General features: G+C 36.6%; 1 protein-coding gene across 1 annotated transcript in view; it reads right to left on the reverse strand.

Moving 5' to 3' along the window:
- Positions 1-1,221: 1,221 nt before the first annotated feature.
- Ankrd13c (ankyrin repeat domain 13C) overlaps positions 1,222-17,439 on the reverse strand; it is a 62,443-nt gene continuing 46,225 nt past the window's right edge. Inside the window, exons 11-13 of the mRNA XM_048351563.1 lie at positions 15,977-16,075; positions 12,962-13,062; positions 1,222-3,437 (exon numbers count right to left, since the gene is read on the reverse strand). Of these exons, the coding sequence (XP_048207520.1) occupies positions 3,307-3,437; positions 12,962-13,062; positions 15,977-16,075 (331 nt within the window). The 3' untranslated portion in view covers positions 1,222-3,306. The remainder of the gene's footprint in view (positions 3,438-12,961; positions 13,063-15,976; positions 16,076-17,439) is intronic.

Below are 17,439 nucleotides of genomic sequence, written 5' to 3' on the forward strand. Positions count from 1 at the left end.
CCAAGATATGACTCAAAGTATTGAATATTTATGAAACCCCTTTTATTAGGGAAGAGGGGTGGGAGATTGGGGATTGAGACCAGGGTCTCATACATGGAAGTACTTTACCAGTAACTTCCCTACTCCTTTTCCAGAATAAGATAGGGTTTTACTGTATTGCCTAAACTAGCCTTCCATTTTCAATCCTTCCTTGGTTTGGAGTGGCTAGAATTACAAGCATATACAACCATGCCTAGCCTGAAAACCTATCTTTAGTGTGAAGCTTAGCATACCAGTTTTTTTTTTTTTTTTTTTTTTTTTTTTTTTTGGCCAGTCCTGGGCCTTGGACTCAGGGCCTGAGCACTGTCCCTGGCTTCTTCCCGCTCAAGGCTAGCACTCTGCCACTTGAGCCACAGCGCCGCTTCTGGCCGTTTTCTGTATATGTGGTGCTGGGGAATCGAACCTAGGGCCTCGTGTATCCGAGGCAGGCACTCTTGCCACTAGGCTATATCCCCAGCCCCAGCATACCAGTTTTGATCAGCAAAGGAAACTAGTTTTTCAGCTCCTGGTGACAGATGTGTCAGTTCCCAGACCATCATATGTTTACTACCTCAGGGCATCTGCTCTATATTTTACTTTTATAAAAATTAAGGTTTTTCTGTATATGAATGTCTACAAGCTGGATATGGTGGCTCACACCTGTAATCTTACTAGCTCCTCAGGAGGAGAATCCTCTAGGGATCACAGTTCACAGCCAGCCCAGGCAGAGAAGTCCACGAGACTTAACCTTATCTCCAAATAACCTTTAGCTGTGGCTCAAGGTTTAGAGAGCTACAGATACAGTGCCTAGCCCTGTGTTCAAAGCCAGCCCAGGCAGGAAAGCCTGCATGAGATTCTTATCTCCAATTAATCACTCAAAAACCGGAAGTGGTGCTGTGGCTCAAGTAGTAGAGTGCTAACCTTGATCACAAAGAAACTCAGGGACAGCACCCAGGCCCTGAGTTCAAGCCCCAGGACCTGCACAAGGAAGAAGGTGGGGGGGGGGGAAGAGGAGAGGGGAGAGGAGGAGGAAAATGACTCTTTTATGTACAATTCACAAGTGGAAGACAGAGTTTTATGAATTTACTTTTTTTTGAATCTTGAGTTTCATGTGAGATAATCAAAATACAGTGTTGTGATCTATTTATTTAAACCAACCTATAACTTCATTAACTGGGATTAAAAGGCACATTTTCAAAAATCTAATATTGTGAAAAGTTTATTTGCTTATTTGCATTAACTCCTTTCGTCACCATCATGAGATACTGACATTTAGTTTTTGTTTGTGATCAGAGAAAAGACATTTGGAATGGACAGTCTGATTCTACTATTTTATAAAGAAAAAAAGATTAAGTCTTAAGAACAAAATCCCAGTGCAAAAGTGTTCAGTAGTCTTCCTATCTCCAGTGTACCCCAGCAAAATATTCACAGCTGTTACGGAACTGGTAACTCCCAAGCTGCAATTTACCATGGGGTCTCCCCCTAAGTTGTCTGTACTTACTAATAAGTGAGAAGTATATTCCTGAAAGTATACCACATTCCTACAAAACGAGAGGCTAAACAACAGTAGTGGTCAATGTCTTTCAGAGTCTCAAACTTCATATAACCATTGGCGGACGTCCAATGTAGTCCTGTGAGCAGCTGATTTCCCTCCACTCCCTAAATTCTAAAAATCACCTCCTAATCAAAAACATCTCTCTGTCTTGCCATTCTTTTCTCAAAATTCAACAGATGCACATAGGGTAGTGATAGGTCTTTGAATTTTTAACTAGTTATTTTTCTTCACTATAAAATATATTTAATAAAATGTTGACACATGTTACCAGTATGGAAGATACATCTTAAAGATTATAAAAGTTTTCTTATGGTGCTTTGGAATTTAAATAAATCATCTCTCCAATAAAGGTGTCTAAAGTCATTTCAAATTATCTAAAATCCTGGAAAAAAAAGTTAAACTAGTCACTAAAAAATTCATTCTTGACACATTCATTAGGACAAATTAAAAACATTTAGCTGAGTTCCTTAATACAACACGATACTGTATAACTGTTATAAATTGTCCTCCCTAATTTATTTTCATTCTTGGACCTTCAAACCATCTTGCAATAAATATGAAAGTTTGTAAGTGTAAAAGTGAGTGTATGATTTTGACACATTGGAAACAAAATTAACAAATATTTTCCTATGACTTAAAAAAAATAGGAACTGTCAATCTTGTATACACTTCTGAACTTTATAACTTGTAACAAATATACTGTTAGCATATAAAATTTTTTTTAACATCATATTGAAAGCATTAAATATGTAAGGTTGTCTAAAATATGTGGGTTGGCCTTTTTTAAAACTGGTATCAATGCATCCATATTCCACTAAAAACATACTCACCAGACTTAGATGCACTTTTTAGGAAGCAAGTTTAAAAATTTGGAATTTGTTTAAAGTGCTGAGACTTGGAAGAGGATCTTAAGCATGCTAACCACACCTTATCATGAACATAACAAGGACTTTGAAACTAATTTAGAAAACAAAAAATAGAGGTTCTATGAAAGGAAGATTAATAACATTTTCCATTGAAGAAAGAATTCAGGTAAAAACAAATAGCACCACAATGAACTGCACTAAGGTGCTAAAAGAGGTACCTTATTCCCTGCAGCGTGAACGCTCCCTCTGAAATGTATTGCAACATATAAATGCAATTATTTAATGGTTACCATTTGGTTCATTTCATCTACAGAAAATTGCATTCCTTCTAGTTCATTATATTGAACAAACATTCAAATTACTGAACTATACATAATGTTACAGAGTTTACATTTTGTGAAAACAAAGGGAAGGAATATTTCTGTCACCTTGAATATAAGATGACGAGTTTAAAAGGGCTTCATATCTCTTTTAAGACATTTAATTTACAATAATGGTCCAGGAGTGTTTTAGATATATAGATATATAGATATATTTATATGCATATATATTTCAACAAGAAATGTAAAAATCTTTAAAAACAAATCACAGCACTGATAGCTGCTTTACATACGAAGGTCTTAGAGTCATTAAGGTCAAACTATCACACTTATATTAAGTATACTACTTTTAAAAAGACTGAAAATGGCACATCAGAAAACTTGCTGAAATTCTTATTAGAGGCCCATTTCATTATATCCTATTACTGATGTGTCAATTCAACGTGTAATTCCCTTTACTGAGAGCATTTGTTGCTTCTACTTGGATTCACTTCTGGGAGTCTCCATTTCCTTGTTCTTTGTTGAATAGCATCATTTTCCATGTCAGTTAAAGGTCAGGAAAACGGCTGGGGTCTTCCTTGTAGTCATCAGGTATGGTAAAGATAGAGCCATCAAATTCATCATATCGAAACTCCTGAAAAGTCACAGTGGCTGTGATTGTGGGAAATACAGGTATATCTAGAGAAAGAACAATGAATGACACTAAAATTAAATGTGAATGCACATATTGACCATAAAGTGCTGCTAAATGTCCATATAATTTAAAATGTAAAAATCACATCACTAAAGGACCAAACAAATCCAAATATATGTATAACACTGAGCATGTATGTTTTGGGGAAGGGAAGGATTTGGATCTTGATGAATGAGAAAGGTTAGACATGAAGGAATTGAGAGGTACATAATCACATTTCTTTTCTATTGTAAGAATATAATGCTTAGGGGAAAGATGGGGGGAAATATGAGGGAGGAGGTAAAAGATGGATAAGAAATGAAAATTAAACAACAACAAAAAGAATATAATGCCAGATTCCACCAGTCCTTTTTCTTTGAGCAAGACACCACTTCTATACTTTTAAACATCCTGTTATCTGCTTTTCAATATGGTATATTTATTATTCTCACTCTTTTGAGTTAATTTTTTCACTAGTTTACTAACCCAAGTGAAATACATTATGATTTTTCTGTTCCTTCTTGAAAACAAGACTATTTCCTTTGTTGTTGTTTTGCTTTTCTTTTTATCATGTTTGTTCATTTATCTGTTTTTGGAAGCCAATGGGGATCATGGAAATAAATGGAGGGATAAAGGGAAAACAAATGCAGCAGTGGTACTCACTAGACAATATGTTGAAAATGAACTGTATAATTTGTGGTGGGGACAGGAAGAAAAAGTAGGAGACAGCAAAGGAAGATGTGACATTGTCCAAAAAGAAATATCCTTGTTGCCTTCCTTATGAAACTGTAACCCATCTTCTTTTCTATATGTATTAAACTTTCAGTTTTCTGGTAGTTAACTGAGGAGAAGAATCTCATGGACTCTCTTGCCAGTAGTGGCTTTGAACTGCAATCCTCAGACCTCAGCCTCCTCAATAGCTAGGATTACAGGCTGAACCGCCCAGCAACTGTAACGCCCTCTGTACCCTTGTACCCTTTCTAATAACATTAAAATTTTTAATTAATTAAAATTTTAAAACAACTTAAAGTGGTTACAGTGTGGCTCAATTGGTAGAGAAATAGCCTAGGAAGCACAATTCTTTGTATTCAAACTCCAGTAACAACAAAAAGAAAACAATAGAAGAAGAAAAAATACTCAATCTACTACTTTAAAATGTTGAATAAAGGGGCTGGGGATATGGCCTAGTGGCAAGAGTGCCTGCCTCATATACAGGAGGCCCTGGGTTTGATTCCCCAGCACCACATATACAGAAAATGGCCAGAAGTGGCGCTGTGGCTCAAGTGGCAGAGTGCTAGCCTTGAGCAAAAAGAAGCCAGGGACAGTGCTCAGGCCCTGAGTCCAAGCCCCAGGACTGGCCAAAATAATAATAATAATAATAATAATAATAATAATATGTTGAATAAAAAGAACTGGAGAGGGGCTGGGGATGTGGCTTAGCAGTAGAGTGCTTGCCTTGCATGCATGAAGCCCTAGGTTCTATTTCTCAGAACTAAACAAACAAAAAGCCGAAAGTGTCGCTCTGGCTCAAATGGTAGAGTGCTAACCTAGAGCAAAAAGAAGCCAGGAACAGTGCTCAGGCCCTGAGTCAAAGCCCCAGGACTGGCAAAAAAAAAAAAAGAACTGGAGAAATACCTTAATACCACACCCTATAACAGTCTTCTAAATGAAACACATTCTGGACTGAAATAATAAATCTGACATAGCACAAATCTGGAAATAGAACAAATTATAAAGCCACATTCCTTATTCTCAAAAGCTATTCTACTTAAGAATCTCAGAGATTTCAGCAATAATCTCTAAAACTCCCTTAAAACTCTGAATTAAGTCTATGTAAGCTACTTCAAGTGTCTGGCTAGTATAAAAGACATACAATAAATTTACTACTAGAGGCCCACTATCTTTTTGGCAGAGAGAAAGTAATATTCTCATGTTAAAAACACAAAGGAAAAAAAAAAAGACTGAAACATAAAAATTACCCTAAGAACTATGGTGTTCTTAATTACTTTGGGGGGGGATCATCTGTGCTTTCTGTGTGAAGGTAGAATCTCATATAGGGGTGATCAACTAATGCCCAATAACTGGCCTGTTTTCCCAAGGTATGATAGATAAATAGGAAAGGATTTTTAATTGCTAAATTGTTGGGAGAACACAAGGATTTTTTCTTCAAGTGAAAATTACATGTAATTCAGAAAAATATCTTCTGGAGAACTGTAAGAATATGCTCAGTCATTTACTTACGATAGTTTATAGCTGTTTTCATTCTCAAAAAAGGGTATTCATGGGCTGGGGATATGGCCTAGTGGCAAGAGTGCTTGCCTCATATATATGAAGCCCTGGGTTCGATTCCCCAGCACCACATATATAGAAAACGGCCAGAAGTGGCGCTGTGGCTCAAGTGGTAGAGTGCTAGCCTTGAGCAAAAGGAAGCCAGGGACAGTGCTCAGGCCCTGAGTCCAAGCCCCAGGACTGGCCAAAAAAAAAAAAAAAAAAAAAAGGGTATTCATAGGTCCAAATGACAAAAAAGTCACAGTATTTACTACCTTTCAGAAAAATGTACTGTCAGGTGCTCCAACTGTGGCTTAGTGGTAGAGTGCTTGCCTAGTGTGTATCTGAAGCCCTGGGTTTGATTCCTCAGTACCACAGAAAAAGCTGTGGCTCAAGTACTATCCTACTAGCCTTGACCGAGAGAAGCTCATGGACAGTACAGTGGCCAGGCTTTGAGTTCAAAACCCAGGACTGGCCAAAAAAAAAGGGAGGGAGGGAGGGAGGGAGGGGGAGGGAGGGAGGGAGGGAGGGAGGGAGGGAGGGAGGGAGGAAGGAAGGAAGGAAGGAAGGAAGGAAGGAAGGAAGGAAGGAAGGAAGGAAGGAAGGAAGGAAGGAAGGAAGGAAGGAAGGAAGGAAGGAAATGTACTAACACAATGGTTCAGGCAATAGACACATACATCAGTAAACAAGAAACAAAATTAACGCATTTATGGAGCTCATAGTCTGACTGGAAGAAATAGGAAACAAGTAGGTAAAAAGTAGTAGCGTTAATTATCTGGAGAAAATAAAACATGGTGAGGAGAACATGAAGTTCCAGTGTTGGGGCTAAGAGTTGTTCAATAGGGTAGTCAAAGGAATGAATGAAGTAACCTTTTAGGGAAAACAAACTGATTTAAGAACAAACAATGTAGTTGCCTGGAAAATGACAATTCCACATAGAAGGAACAAGAAGTATCTACCAAAGCTCTAAAAGTAAAGTGCTTTCTTCTGGGAACAGTAGAGCTGCAACCAAGAAAATGAAGGTAACAGTGGTATATGTTGGGGGACAAGGATGCCCGGTCAGGTAAGGTTTGTTAGGCTAAGGAGAAGGCTTTGACTCTGAATGAGATGAAGTCGACCAGAGACTGTGAACAGACTAGTAGCGAACCTCAGTTGTAGCAGATAAATATGATTAGGATGACAAGAATGAGAAGAGATATATCATGTACAAGAAGCAGCTAGAGAAGAAAAAGGAAACCAAGAGGTACACCTTATCAAAGACATCAAAGGAAATACCAATCATCCTTTTGCCAATTTCTCCAAAACCCAGGATAATGACAATACAATATTCAAAGGTCACCACAGGCATGAACTATTATGAAGTCATGTTAGATTCTCCATGTTGTCTTCATGTTCTACCCTCCCTTTCCTCAATCCCTAGCAATCATGAATACTTCTATAGCTTTCTCACTACAAGCCTTTTTTGGTGTGGGGAGGAGGTTTGAGACCATGGAGCCCAGGCTAGGCTTGACCTCATGACCTTCCCTGCCTCAGTCTCATGATAACTGGGATCACAGATATATGACACGACACCTGGCTGGCTTAATTAAGCCTATTTTGTTGTTGTTTTGAGTGCCAGTCCCTGGGGCTTGAATTCAGGGCCTAGGCACTGCCCCTGAGCTTTTAATCTCCCAGCTAGTACTAATACCACCATGACCTTTTTAGCTCACAGCTAGCTGCACTTGAGCTACAGCTCCACTTCAGCTTTTTGATGATTAACTGAAGACTCACAGACTTCCCTGCCCAGGCTCGTTTCAAACCATGATCCAAAGATCACAGTACCCTGAGTAGTGAGGATTACAAGCATGCACCACTGGTGCCCAGCATTAAGCACTTTCTATAAAACCATAACAGTGTTAATTATTTAGGGATGGATACTTTTTCACTTTTTCTTCTTAGCATTCATTAGTTTAATAAGCAGGGGAAGGAGCAGTCCATTATGACATGACATTTCCATATATATAAAAAATGTGTCCCAATGGTTGTTGGTTTGTTTACTCACCATCTCTGGCAATTCAATTCTATTGTTTCATGTACTGGTAATTTATTCTTTTATTTTTCTGAATGATATTCCAAGCTATCAATTTTTTGTACAGTTCATCTACCTATTGAAAATTGTACTTTTTTATTATTATGAATAAAGATGCTATGAAACAAATTATGTATATAGGTTTTTGTGTTAATCTTTACTTTCCTGAGAAAAACAGGAGTGTGACTTGCTTGGTCTATGTATAGCAGCTGCATGTTCAGTTTTTGAGAAACTGACAGCTGTTTGTTTTACACTGCCATCAGAAATAAGCGATTCGCTTGCTTTCTATCCTCACTCACCAACATCTGGCATTTTCATAAACCTTACTATTCCACTAGGCACCCAGTGTTATCTCATCATAGTTTGCATATCCCTACAGGGCGATAATGTTGAACATTTTCCACAAGTTCCACGTCTACATATGCTCTTTGATGAAATATGTCCTTATTCTTTTTTAGTTGACTGGTTAATTACCTATATGAAATATTAGACTTGCATCTAAGTTTTCAAAATATTTTCTTCCACTCTGTAGCTTCTGGTATTTTATATTCCACTCTGTAGCTACCTGGTCTTCTTTCTGGTCTGCTTTCACAGAATAAAAGGTTAGTTCGTTTGTTTTTCTGCTCAGGGCTGGTGCTCTACCACTTGGGACTCAGCTTCACTTCCAGCTTCTAGAGGATTGATTGGTTAATTGGAAGTTAAGAGTTTCATGGAATTTCCCCTTCCCCAGGTTGGCTTTGAAACAAAGATCCTGTTTGGAGGTAAGGATCTTCACAGAGACCATTAACTTCAATGTCTTCAGTGGCTGCTAACCCTTATAAAAAAGAAAAAAATCAGGAGATAGAATACCATGTGAAGATAAAGGCATAACACTGGAATAACGCTTCTAGGGATCAATGAAAGCTATCAGAAGCTACAGAATATACACAAATTAGAAATCCCATTGTTGCCTTCAGAAGGAATAAATTCTGACAGCATGAACTTAGATTTGTAGCCTCTAGAACTGTGAAACAACAATTTCTATTGCTGAAGCCACTGAGTATGTGAGGGTTTATTATGAAAGCCCTTGTACACCAATGCAGTTATTCTACTTTCTTTGATTTCCATTAAAAACCAAAACAAGCTACTTACTGGTGGCTCACTCCTATAATCCTAGCTACTCGGGAGCTACTCAATCTGAGGACCATGGTTCAAAGCTAGTCTGGACAGGAAAAGTCTATGAGACTATTTCCAAAAAAAAAAGAATCTAAGGGACATTGCACAGGCCCTGAGTTAAAGGCCCAGGCAGGACCAGAAAAAAAAACAAAAAAAAAAACTTTTTTTTTTTTAACTTGTATCCTATAACCCAACCAAACTTAACCTCATACTTCTACTTTGTAGGATCTTAACAATTTTTCTAGTTATAAAACCATGGAATTTGTCATGAAGGAAGGTTTTATTTCTTCTTCTGATCATCCAAATAATATTTATCAAAATGAAGTTCAGGAAATGAATGCAAGCATTATTTTTTCTTTGTTGCTGTTTTTGCTTTCTTTTAATCATCTTTGTTCTTTTTTTTAATTTACTTTTATTATCAAGGTGATAGAGGGGTTACAGTTACAGTTAGGTAGTGAGTACATTTCTTGTTACACTTGTTACACCCTCCCTCATTTTTCTCTCACTTTCCCTCCCTCCCAGCCAAGTTATACAGTTCCTTTCCAACGTATTGTCTTATGAGTATCACTATTGCATTGCCCTTTATTCTTTTTTTTTTTTTTTTTTTTTTTTGCCAGTCCTGGGCCTTGGACTCAGGGCCTGAGCACTGTCCCTGGCTTCTTTTTGCTCAAGGCTAGCACTCTGCCACTTGAGCCACAGCGCCGCTTCTGGCCGTTTTCTGTATATGTGGTGCTGGGGAATCGAACCTAGGGCCTCGTGTATCCGAGGCAGGCACTCTTGCCACTAGGCTATATCCCCAGCCCTGCCCTTTATTCTTTGTCTCACCTTTCTGATGTTCCCTTTCCTAGTTCAGATAAATAAATACAATATCCAGTGTACCAGAATCATATACAGTAACAACAGAGGATAAGCCATAGGAAATTCACATAGCACATTAAAGATAACAACAATAAAATCCTCTTGTTTCCATATCTTGGGAGTTCATTCTGCTTAGCCTCATCTTATATAATCATATGTACATATAGCTGTTGAGCTATTGTGGTCCCCTGCTAGGACTATCCTAGACATTATGTTTGTTTAGCATCTGGCTTTAGAGTCATGATGTAAAGTAACCAACAAAAAAATGTAGAAGTACCATTTGAAAAGATGTTTGTTATTTTACAGACATGATCTCTGCTTTTTAGTTTTGTTTTTTTCTTTTTCCCCCTAACATCCACATATCAGGGAGACCATTCTCCTTTGTTCTCTGTGTTCTAGGTTTGTCTCACTCAACATTATCTATTCAAGATCTGTCCATTTCCCTGCAAATGCCATTATTTCATCATTTCTAATCGCTGTGTAGAATTCCATTGTGTACAGGTACCACATTTTTTGGATCCATTCATCTGTAGTGGGACATCTGGGTTGTTTACATATCTTGGCTATTGTGAATTGTGCAGTGATAAACATGGATGTACAGGTGTCCTTGTAGTATCCTGGATCCTACTCTTCTGGATAGATGCCTAGGAGTGGTATGGGTGGGTCATAGGGTATGTCGATACTGTGTTCATTTGTTTTTGTCTTTGGGAAGGTGGGGGGGGGGGGTCACGGAAATGGAGGAACAAAGGGTAAACAAATGCAGCAGTGGTACTCACTAGACACTGTATTAAAAATGAACTATACAACTTGTGGTACAGATGGCAGGGGAAAATGGGGAGAGGATAAACAGCTGCTGGCCAGCTGTTCATTTTTAATTATTTTTTTCTTCTGTATTTCCTAAGATATTTATTATTTGAATTTCACTTTCACTGATTTATAGTGCTCTTTAGTGCATCTCTCTGTAAAGAATCTTGAGTGGACTGGACACTGGTGGCTCACACCTGTAATCCTAGCTACTCAAGAGGCTGAGATCAGAGGGTCATGGTTCAAAGCCAGCCTGGGAAGAGTCTGTGAGACACTTATCTCCAATAAACCACTAAAAAACCGGAAGCGGCACAGTGGCTCAAAGTGATAGAACTCTAGCCTTGAATAAAAGAGCTCAGGGACAGTGCCCAAGCCCTGTATTTAAGCCCCACAACACAACCACCAACAGTAACAACAAAAAGAATCTCTAGTGGTCAAACTGAGTATTTGTTTTAAGATATAATTATTATTTACTAGTGTAATCATTTTATCAGTTCAGTTCAAGTGAGCTAGAAATACTTTGCTTTTAAGTCCCTTTTCCTAACCCCATTTATAATATAACTTTAAACAGGAAGAGGAATGGAGATAAAATTAGACTTTAAAACAACTTAGCTATGAATAGCAAGGAATAAAAAGAGAGTGGGTAAAGTGGACTCAGAATTTTATAATTGGTTGACTGAATATTAAAAGATAAAAAGACCTGAGCAAGTCTAGCAACTAAGAAAAAAGATGGCAGAAGAAAATGGAGATTGGGAGTAAAAAAGAAATGTGGTATGATTGACAGGAAAAAAAAAAACATTTTTAAATAGCTGGAAGAAGAACTGAAACATGGCTCCAGTGATAGAGCCAATCAACCCCCAGTGTGCATGCACAACTACACACACACACACATACACACACACCCAACAACATAGTCCACAGGAAAAGGTTATTCAAACTAAGAAGAGCAGTATCATGTCTAGTGAAATAGGAAGGATAAAAACAAAAACTATGATTTGGGGCAGAAAGTTTGTATAAGGAGTTTGAAGTAAGAAAGAAAATCTTATTTCTGACAATTTCCTTTTGTAACGATGGAGGTAAAATTCATCTTCTTAAAGGTGTAAGCATAGAGATTTACTCAAAATAATTCAAATTTAGCCCTTTGAAGTTCAGGGTGGTGGCAAACACCTGTAAGATCAGCTCTAAAGTGGCTGAGAAAAGAGGATCTCAAATGTGAGCTCAATCTAAAACCATATAGACCTTGTACTGAGGGAAAGGGCCCCCCCCGGGGGGGGGCAGCATTTCCCTTGATCAGAATTAGAGAACAAATAGAATATCATTTATAATCAGCATGTAAAGCCCTGGGTGATTTTAAAATGTTAAAATTTTTGAAACTTTAATAATTTTCTTAGTTGTAGTTTTATCCAGGAGAAACAGAAATAGTGAAAGATTAAAAATCAACCCAGGGGGACTGGGAATATGGCCTCGTGGCAAGAGTGCTTGCCTTGTATACATGAAGCCCTGGGTTCGATTTCCCCAGCACCACATATATAGAAAACGGCCAAGTGGCAGAGTGCTAGCTTTGAGCAAAAAGAAGCCAGGGACAGTGCTCAGGCCCTGAGTTTATGGCCCAGAACTGGCAAAAAAAAAAAAAAAAAAAAGTCAACCCAGGAATGAAGTTTTACAGGACCAATTTAAATGTAGAATAAAGGAACCATAGAGAAATAGCAATACAAATTTCCAATAACTTAAGTATGAACGCAAAAGATTATCCCCTGCTTAAGAATGCACCTTTTAATTAAAGAAATGCCTGTAAAAGGGCTGGGAATATGGCCTAGTGGCAAGAGTGCTTGAAGCCCTGGGTTCAATTCCTCAATACCACATACACAGAAAAAGCTGGAAGTGGCGCTGTGGCTCAAGTGGTAGAGTGCTAGCCTTGAGCAAAAGAAGCTCAGGGACAGTGCCCAGGCAGAGTTCAAGACCCGGGATTGGCAAAAAAAAAAAAAAGTACTACAGGTTTTTTCCCTACTTTATCAAAATACCTCTAATGCATAAAAATTTACTGTATTGTTGCAAAAAAATTTACTGTATTGTATAGTCTGATTAGATTTGAAACTAAAAATTAAATTAGAATTCAGAAACAGTTTGAAATTCTCATCTGTTTAACACAGTCCTTTGCTGTACATAGTTTGTAACTTGCCTCTTGTCCAAAGCTTGAAATATTTCTGGCTATAAATGACCAGTCACTTAATATACATAACAAAATATAAGTATCAATGCATTTGGATAGAGAAAAACATAAAAATGTAAGCAACAAGAAAATGTATTTTCCTTTGAAATACTCATTTTAATAAACAACTAAAAATCTATAAAATTACATCTAAATTTTTCTCTTACCTAATTTTACAGGAAAGCCTGGAGGAAGCTTCATTTGAACAAATTCTCTAAGCTTGTTAAAGTGCTTGAAGGGAGCTATTACTTCTAGAACATTCAATAATCTGAAAAATGTAAGAAGAAAAACTGTTTTCATTGTTCAAACAGAATTGTATGCATCTTTACATTGTTTTTAAACTATATGACAGTAGCACTAACTTGGAGATTTCCTAAATGAGTAAACTGCACTTTATGCCTCCTGTTGTTTTGTTTTGTTTTCTGATATTCTTTTTTTGTATTGTGATATGGTTTGTAACCTTAATTTGTGGAGCCTTAAAAGCTTCCATAGGTATTTAATATTATCAGATACCCTTTTAAATGGATTTAAAGCTTACACTTGTTTGCTTACTAAAATTAACAGATTTTAAGTTCTTTAATTAGACGTACTGTTTACATCACTGATTTTCACTACCACTTTTGACCAAGTATGTGAAAGGCTCTAATTATTTGCTTAATACTCCTTGATTCCATGATCTAATAATTTATTGAGTGTTTCTTGCCATTATATTTAAAGAGAAATCTGACTCACAGAAATTCCTTCTGGTTATACTACCTTTTTGTCTAAACTAGAATTTCATAGCGTCTCTTAGTACTCTGTATCACAATAGTCACTGAACTACAACAATTCACTTTCCGATATAACAGATTTCATCTTCAGGCAATATTATCTTTCAACAAGATTCTTATGGCTGATCATTTTGTAAATTCTCTTATCTGAGACTATCTTAAGTTCTTAACAAAATATATTATCAGAACTTCCTTCCTTTTTTCCATCTTTTTCTTCTTCCTTCATTCCTTCTTTTTTCCTACTATGTTTTGAACTTAAGAGGCCCGCAACTTGATAGGCAAGCACTGGACCACGAGCCACACCCTCACTCCTATTTCAAACTTCAAAAAGAAAACTATATGGCCAGGTTGATTTTTACCTCTATCTGCCTTGTTACCTCTAGATTTTTACCAATTGTTTTTATCATGATTATTATTCACCACTGATCATTCTGAACCTGTTTTTATTGAAATAAGGCTATCTTGAAGATACAGTTTTTCATTACAATTTTTTCTTCTATTATATTTTGATTTCTATTTGACTATTTAAGTGGAACATCTACAATTCTATGTTTAACATCACTGTCCTCTAAACCTATTATGTTGCTTATTGCTTGCTTCTGTTCTTCTATTCATTCATTGTGAACTATCAAAATTTCATTTTCATTCACATTTAGTCTCTATTTTTTCTACTTTGTTTTGTTTTGTGGAGGTGGGGGATAGGAGGCTATATAGTATGGTAGGGGCTCTACCACTTGAGTAATACACCTAAACCTATATTTGTTTTCTAACACTGCTATTTAATTACTCTAGTTCTTTAGCTTTCCTTCTTTCCCCTCCCTCCCTCTATCCCTCCCTCTGTCCCTCCCTCGCTCTTTCTTGTGCCTGTATTGGGGCTTGAACTCAGGTCCTGGCCACTGTCCCTGAGCTCTTTTACTCAAGGGTAGTTACTCTACCAACTGAGACATACTTCTGGCTTGTAGAAGATAACTGCAGGTAAGAGTCTCACCCGGGCTAGCCTTGAACTCTGATCCTAAATCTTGGCCTCCTGAGTAGCTAGGATTACAGACAGGCATGACTCACAGGCACCTGGCATTTCAATCTCTGTCTTTCATTCTACTTTCACCTCAGAATGGTATAATTTTATGGATTTTGTATTCATTGTGTGCTTTTCCATAGCATTTATGAAACAATTTCTTCTGTTCTTTGACCTTTTACTCTAGAAGAAATACTTTGTTATATGCAATGTTCTTTATTTTCTGTTTTTTTGTTTGGAGACAGTAGTTCCAATTCTAACATATATTACTAAATATAACATACCTGAAATTGAGGACTCCTAAAAACTAATGTCATCATAAAATTAGCCACATTGCTTCTCTATTAGTAAGTAGAATATGAAATTCATACATCGTAGAGTCTCCCAGATCACTGATATGATAGATTATAGCAAACTTATATGGGTGGGTAAATCCCTTCCTGTACTGTTTGAAACTTACCTCCTTGGCCTATAGTTTTTGTGGACTATATAGAACAGTCTATTTTCTAACACTAGGGATTAGGTAAACTTCAAGGAGTATACTATATGAACAGACTTTGTTTAAAAATATGGGTGCTATGCTGAGAAAAATATTTTAATGTAGTAGGCAGGTTTTTATTTTTAAATATAATAGGCCAGTTTGGAAAGGGAAAGAATTTAGCAAAGAAAATTCAACTCCTACCCATCCAGCCCATTTTAGTGAGGAACCTAAAGCTGCAGCTGTATCTATCATGAGTGAATTACAACTATCCAGATCCACTTTATTATCTCTCCAAATACTATTTTTAAAGGAGCATCTGGTCAGTATGAGTCTGACATTCAAGAAGTTCACTGCAATATTATATTTAAAAGGAACAAGCTAAAAACAATAAAAAATATCTTAGTAGAGGAATGATAAAAAAATTAATAATATATACCAAGTACTAAAACTTTATCAATAGAAAGGGAAAAAGAATAAGAGAGAGAAAAATGTAGTTACTGTAAGAATTCTAATATGGACTCCACTTCAAAAGAGAAAAGTAACAACAAAATATACCATTTGTCACTTTTACTTTAAAAAATGTAAAAATCCTGGAAATTTTAGACAAAAATACACCAGTCATTAACTTTCCTTTTCATTCAATCTATAAACTTCCATCCCATGGTCTACTTTTAACACTAGTAGTCATTGATTACTTTAATGATTACTTTAATAAATTTTTGGAAACTTCAAAAATTGAACTGGAAAAAATGAAAATATTCTTGTTAACCACAGCATTTCTAGAAAAGCACTCATTGTGAAAGCATCAGCTGTTTGTTTTTAGATTTCAAAAGCTTCAAAGGTACTCTCAGTTGCAAATATTATTGCAGCCTTTAAGGCAAGTAGCTTCTTTCATGATCATAAATAATGAACTTACAATTCAATCCCTAAGGGGAATTCCTGGCTCATGGCTATTGTGGCTTTAAATGTCTTCTTACTTTCTTTGCACACCAGTTCTCTTCCCAGATGAGGAGCTCTAAAATTAAAATAAAAAAGGAAAGAAAAAAAATGTGTTAAGACACTTGTTCCATTCTAGCTATCAGTCATCTTCCAATGACATTCACATATAGTTCAATTTTCTTATTGGCTACAGAAATGAATTAAATTATGCCTTAAAGAATAAGCTGAATATAAGGAATGAAATAAATGTAACAAAGTAACAGAAAATCTTCAGGAAAAATTATCAGACTTCAAGTGATTCACATTGAATATAACTGATTTTTTTTTTTTTTTTTTTTTTTTTTTTGGCCAGTCCTAGAGCTTGAACTCACGGGCACTGTCCCTGAGCCTCTCTGTGTTCAAGGCTAGCACTCTACCACTTGAGCCACAGTGCCACTTCCGGCTTTTTCTGTTTATGTGGTACTAAGGAATTGAACCCAGGGCTTCATGCATGCTAGCTGCAAGCAATCTACCACTAAGCCACATTCCCTACCAATGTAACTGAATTTTAATAATCAGCATAATATATCTTCAAGTCACTTATTGAATTCAATCTCCTGTACTATCTACTACAGTCTCAGTATTCATCACAAACTGTAAAGACAAAAAATTCCAGGAGCTGGTAGATTACACCTGTAAGCCTAGCTATTCAGGCAGTTGAGATCTGAGGATCACAGTTCAAAGCCAGCTGGGACACAAAAGTCTATGAAACTCTTATCTCAAAAAAAAAAAAAAACAAACAAAAAAAAAACTACTCAGACAATAAGGCAAAAGCAGTGCTGTGGCTCAATTAGTGGAGTGCTAGCCTTGAGCAGCAAAGCTCAGGGACAGCAGCCAACACCTGAATTTAAGCCCCAGAACTGGCAAAAAATAAAGAAAAGAAAGTTATGTTAATCATTGTCAAAAGCAATTATAATAAATTTTAAAGATTTACTTTAATATTTTTGCAGTTCTATGGTAGGGTCATACTTTATCCTATAAAACAGAAAAGGTAACAGAGTATGTTAGCTTTAATAGAAGAAAGAGGTAAAAGAAAGAAACAAAACAGAGTGTGTGTCAAAATTACTTTGCATACCAAGCTTAAACACTGACTCATGTTGACTGGAATCTCTTGGAGATGTTTTACTTGTTTACAGTTTTTGCAAACTGAAAACTTCAGTTTGGTTTATGGCACATATCACACAGTATTGTATTTTGATTTGGTCTGATCAGCTAGGGCCTAGTTCAAAACTAGTTCAAAAGAATCCCCAGAAACTATGTTTAACACTAGAAAATATTAAGACACAGAAACATTATAGTGAAGTATAAAAGTAACAAAAAAAAATGATCATCTCCACCTGAACATTCTTCATTCATCTTTTTTTTTTAATGGTCCTAGGGCTTAAACTCAGAGCCTGGGCA

This window comes from Perognathus longimembris, chromosome 7 (genome assembly GCF_023159225.1).
Source record: "Perognathus longimembris pacificus isolate PPM17 chromosome 7, ASM2315922v1, whole genome shotgun sequence".
NCBI lineage: Eukaryota > Metazoa > Chordata > Mammalia > Rodentia > Heteromyidae > Perognathus > Perognathus longimembris.